The following is a 6,000-nucleotide window of genomic DNA, read 5'->3' on the forward strand; positions in this document are numbered from 1 at the left end:
GCAGCTCCTCTCGGGACGGTGAATCCTCTTGTGTTCGCCTGAGTCTTCGTCCGGCCTGCTGCTTGCAGACTGATCTGTGCTTTGTCATCAGGGTGATGTGAAGCTTTCAGGGGGTTCGGAGCGTCAGCAGGGTACTGTCCTGGTCAGACGAGCCTGATAATGAAGCCAGCAAGAAAATCACACAAGACTGTTTCCAGGATACATTAAGGAGACTTTTAACTGGAGCCAGTTCTTCTATGTGATTTACTGTAATGTTGCATGTTATCTGAAGCGTCTTGGTGCAAAAGCACAGCCGTAAACAACCTAAAGATTGATAATATTTGTACACTACCTTCATGCATTAGATTATATATGTTTATATGTACAGAACAGGAAGTTATTCCAAATTTAAAACTTGATTGAAGTGATTTTTGATATGCAAACCTTTATGTTAATGACTTTCACCCTCACAACTTTTATAGGATTTTGAAATAAATTGAATCAATCCTGTAGGATTTTCCTGTTGGGTTCTTGCAGAGTGTATCGACCAGGCTCTGAGGTTATGGATTGTCAGTCTACCTTATCCACATGGCTGCCATATTAGATTTATGTCATACTCAGTGTTGGGAAACAGGTCCTACAGGAGACATAAACTGTCAATACAAATAGACTTTGGATGAAAATGTAGTAATAGGCTTTTTTTTTTTTTTTAACGTTGCTGTTTTAGTAAAGAGCAGGATAAGTATATAACTACATAAATCTAAATAAATTCAGGCAGAAAGTGTATTGAATGAAACAAGATTATGTTAATCTAGCAGATGTTAGGCAGATGTTTCCCTTCACATCAGTGAGGTTTAATTCTTCAGCTATTACAAACTTCTTTAGTATTGCTAATGCTGCAATATGCTTATTATTAGCCGCTGATACGTTCTTAATAAGGGTTTTGTCGGCTGTCTAACTTCATGTAACTTAATTATTTTAAGTTAATTTTTTTTTTTTAAACAAAGAAAATTACTTTGACTATAAGAAGAATCAGAGTAACGTCAGGGCGTCAATCTCCTTTGAGACATTTTGACTTTCCAACCCGAGTACGGTCTAAATTAAACATGGCCGCCATTTGGAAAAGTCCAGCAGGCTCTTCTGTTCTGTGCATGTGAGGCATGGTTTCCACAGCCCTCCTTCATGCTTGCTCTCTGTCTCTCTGCCCTTTTTCTTCTCTTCCTGTCAGTCCCATGTTGATCTTACTGTCTGTTTCATTCCTCCATGTTTTGGTGAAGAAGCATGGTACTACATGTGCTTGACAAAGGCTTAGTAGTTTGGGATTTAAAGTGCTATGGGACAACCTTTATGAATGCAACAACCATAAGCCGATATATAATGATATAAGATGGGTCAAATAGTACTCAGAGATCATGTTAGTGTCTTGCTCCAGATCAGGTGGGTGCAGGTCGCCACACGGGACGACAAAAGAGCCAACCTGGTTATATCGTCAAAACACAATGCAACATGTGAAAAGCTGAATTGTCCTAGTGTGGTTAACCACCACCCACCTAAACCAAGAGTTATTTGGTGCTGCTGTTTGACCCAAGTCAAATATTGTCATTCAATACGCACATATACACACACAAATGCACAATCTGACCATATGCAGCTCTGTAGTAGCGTCATACATTCATTCAAAGTCAGCGAAGTGAGTGTTGGAGCGTCTTCCACCCTCCCAGCAGAGGATGGACTCTACGCTAGTCAGGATGGATTCAATCTCACTTCTTTTCTCCTCTCTTTCTTTCTCTCTCTCTCCCCCCCTGCCACTTTTATCTATTTTCTCCTTGTCTCACCACATCCTCTCCCACCTCATGTCCTCCCTGTCCGTCCCTCTCCCTCTCTTTATTTCACCCTCGTCCTCACAGACCATCACTGACACCAGCCCGATGCGTCGCTCCACCTCCAGCCTGGTCCACGGGCGCACGGGCCGAGGCGTGAGACTGGACGACTACTCCCTGGAGAGGGTGGTGTCTGAGGAGGGCAGGCATGGGGGAGGACGCAGACACAGGGACCGGAGTCACCGTGCCTCACAGCGCTCCCTGACCAGATACACCGACGCAGACACGGGTGAGTCACACATAGTGGTCTTCTACATGCCAGCATCAAACGTTTACAGCTATAAAAGTGAGTGAAATGGCCACCGTGCAGAGAACCGAACAGAAAACATGGCCTTTCCTCAGATACTGTAGTGGTTTACACTGTCTGACAAAATGTTTTTGACTGGAGTCGTAAGTCAGAGATCATTCTGACTTACAATCTGGTTTTTGTTTTCCTGTGAGCACAGCGCACCATGGACAAAAGCATGTGACTAACTGAGTGGGATTTCAGCTGAGAAATTATGGCACTTGGCACACGTATTAATTACCTTTAATTTACATGTGGTGATTCAACATTATCACGGTGTCTTTAATGTATTCATCACATGAACATAGTTTCGTTACGCAGCGTTGCTTCACAGCTCAGGCGAGGGCGACTCAGTAGCACTGGTTGAGGCAATTAAGAGCAACGTGTGCATTTACTGAGCTAAAAGAGCAGAGCCGTCATCATATTCATGCATTTTTATGCGAGTCAAGTCTCACATTAAGAAGTCCTCCAAAAAGAACGCTGTGCGAGCAGATAGCCCACTTCGTCACTAATTGCATGCTTCAACTGTAAAACTAATGCACAGTTCAACTCTAAATCCCCTTTATAATTGGAGAGCTGTCTTATCTGATGGAGAAGACTCTCCTCTGCTTCCCACACTGCTTTTACTCTGTAGTGAAGATGATGTTTTAAATTGGTTTTCTTTGCTCTACATTTGACTGCACACATGTAGTAGAATTTTTTGCGTGGATAGGCACTTTATTTTATTCAATCGGGCGCTTTAATTGTTTTAATTTTCATTTGAATTGCCTCTGACTTGTTTATGAAAAGAAGAATCTTTTCTTATCTTGTATATCCTCAAGTCTTGACAAAACGATCTGGTCTTTACAAACATAAACTGAGACATGTCCTTGCTAGGCCTGGGCACAGACCTCAGCACCACGACGCAGTCGGGCGACCTTCCACCCAAGGAGCGCGAGCGGGACCGCGGCCGGACCAAGGACCGCCGACACCACCATCACCACCATCACCATCACAGCTCCATGGACAAGGAGCGCTACGGCCCCGATCGGCACGACTACCCCCACAGGCACCCCCACGACCGCCATTGGTCCCGTTCACCCAGCGAGGGACCTGATGGACGAGGACAGAGACAGGTGGGCTCCAAAGACACCGAGATTAACGCCAAGCATCATAAAATATGAGGGACTGTTTCTCAATACTGTGTTTCCTGTTCTTTCCACATGAAATGTCCTTAGATGTTACTCAATACAGGCTGGATAAAAGCCCTAATAGCCTTGATGATGTTCTGTGCTGTCATTATGGATACTTCAGCGGTGAAGATGGTACTTAACCTCATACCTAGTTATATATAGTCACAGTAGGGAACGTTTTCTTTCCAGATATTTGACTGCTTAATATCAACTAAGCTGTGTTTGTCTTCTACATTTTTGATGTCCGAATCACCTGTAACTGTGAGCTGGGCACAGAGGTGAATGATTTAAAAACACTGGTTCATTATTCATGAAGTGATCCTTATCTCCTGCCATTTGCACCCACTGCAACTGCTGTTGTTTTATCCAGTAAGAGTTCCCACAAAGTCAAACACCTACTTATGGATGTCAATCTCTCTTTTTTGTGTTACGCTTTTTTCTTTATCACTGTTTCTCTCTCTGTCCATTTTTCTTCAATGTGACATGTGGCTTCTTGGTGTCAATTTTTTGCCTCATCACTGTTTTTGAATGATTTTCAATGGTGTTTATCTATCTATCTATATCTATCTATATCTATATCTATCTATATCTATATCTATATCTATCTATATCTATCTATCTATCTATCTACCACCACTCTGCTCTATTCTGGTCTCTGTTGTTGTTGTTGTGGTGCGTTTTGATTTTCCTTGTTTACATTTTGCTGTAGGGCAGTAGTTCGGTGAGCGGCAGCCCGGTCCCCTCCACCTCGGGGACCAGCACTCCGCGGAGAGGCCGTCGCCAGCTGCCCCAGACCCCTGCCGTCCCCCGTCCACATGTCACCTACTCCCCCGCCGTCCGCAAGCCCAGCTACGGTCCTCCGGGGCCGGGTCGACTGCGTTCGCCCTCCCCTCGACACTTCTCCCCACCAGACCATGACAGAGGCTACCACCACCGGCCCCCATCTCGCCACGCTTCTCCCCACCATGGGGGCTCCTCATCTCGACACGGTTCGCCGCGCTCCCCCAGGCACCAGTCCCCGCGCTCACCCCTCCACGGCTCACCTAGGTCCCCTCACCGAGGCCGCTGGAGCGGGCCTCCGCCAGGGGACAGCCTGGAGGGCGACGGGCCCTTCTACGAGCGTGACTACGAGTACGAGCGGCACCATGAGCCCCCTGCCTACGAGCAAAGCCTCTCCCATGGCAACCCACACCCACATGGGGGAAATCCTCACCCACACCCACGCTCACCTAGGACTGCTCGCCACGGGCCCCCTCCGCCCCCTCACCCGCATCCACGAAGGGTGCCCAATGGTTACCGCTCATCCTCACCTTCCCCTCATCGGCGGGGGCCACCTGGGGCACCCCCCCACCCACACCACCGTCCCCCCCATGCCCGAGGGCCCCGCAAGGGCCTGCACGAACCTTATAGTGAGACGGACGAGGACGACTGGTGCTAGCAACCACAGGGAGCGAGGGATAAGGGCAGGAGAGGAGATGAAGAATAGCAGCCTTCGGTGCTCTGGCCTTGGATGTGTAGACTTTTAATAAAGCAGATGTGATTAAAATGTGGTGGGTGGGGGTTGAACGCCCTCCAAAACCTCCACCTGCATCCCTCAGACTCTAAATGAGAGGATAGGGTGGAGGGGAGGGGAGTGGGGTGGAGGTGCTGCAAATAGCCTTTTACAGATTTTGTGTAAGACTCAAATCAACGACAGAGCAGCACATGGATAAAATGAAAAAGAAACAGCCAAGATAATTAGGGCAAGGCCCGGGCACAGTTTACCTCTGCCTCTCTCAGTCTCAGAACTACACTTCCCAGAATTCTTTGCTTGACCAGCAAGGCCAGGCTGCAAGGAGGAAGAGAGAGGTGTGGGAACAGAAAAGCATGTAAAACGGCCAGGGATGATCGTGGTTTACGAGGCCTAAAAGCACTTCTCCCAGACTGTCGCGTGATTGGTTAGTCTTGTCAGATGTGTGCTATCTGTCACTGACCAGTCTGCTAATGTAAAAGCCTGAAAATGAGCTGGAACGCAGAGTCCACTGCTTTGACTCTGCTCCTTGAATAGATATGTTTTAAGAAAAATAAATTAACAAAAAGCCAGGACCCCCAAACCCTTACATGCCAAGCTATGCCTCCAGAAAATCAAACTTGAACAATGAAGAACAAAATGAAACTTTACATGACAAACAATGAAAAGAAAAAAAGGGAGAACAACCACTTTATCTTTAACCTTTTTCCTTTCCAATGGACAGAACCAGGAAGCTCCGCCTATACTGCAAAAACCAGCCAATCACAGCGCTGGCTGATATTTGATGAGTTTTATCATCTCTGTTTACTGTTAAAGACTCACTTAATGCTGACGGAACTGATGTGACATCACTTCCTGTTTGGCGGCAGCGGTGGTGGTGGTGGTGGTGGTAGCGGAGGGGGGGGTGGGGGGGGGCCGGGCACAATGTGGGCTCACTTCCTGTTCCAGTGCGCTATGGGAGGGGGGGGGGGGGGACGGGCTCAGGTAACTTGAGAAGGGAGTCGGACACTTCGTCATACCCCTTCCTCCTCGGTTACGCGACCCGGCGCAAAGGCTACGAGTGACCTGACAGGAAACGACATCACATGGTTGAATGGGGCGGAGGAGAGGAAAGGAGGGATGGGGAAAAAGACTAATTTCTTCAGTATTTCTTCTATCGATTACTTCTCCTTC

General features: G+C 47.2%; 1 protein-coding gene across 1 annotated transcript in view; it reads left to right on the top strand.

Moving 5' to 3' along the window:
• Positions 1–4,755, top strand: part of cacna1ab (calcium channel, voltage-dependent, P/Q type, alpha 1A subunit, b) — a 115,210-nt gene extending 110,455 nt beyond the window's left edge. The window contains exons 47-49 of the mRNA XM_070828502.1: positions 1,887–2,088; positions 3,022–3,260; positions 4,027–4,755. Coding sequence (XP_070684603.1) covers positions 1,887–2,088; positions 3,022–3,260; positions 4,027–4,755 — 1,170 coding nt within the window. The remainder of the gene's footprint in view (positions 1–1,886; positions 2,089–3,021; positions 3,261–4,026) is intronic.
• The last annotated feature ends 1,245 nt before the right edge of the window (positions 4,756–6,000 follow it).

Source organism: Pempheris klunzingeri, chromosome 3 (assembly GCF_042242105.1).
Source record: "Pempheris klunzingeri isolate RE-2024b chromosome 3, fPemKlu1.hap1, whole genome shotgun sequence".
NCBI lineage: Eukaryota > Metazoa > Chordata > Actinopteri > Acropomatiformes > Pempheridae > Pempheris > Pempheris klunzingeri.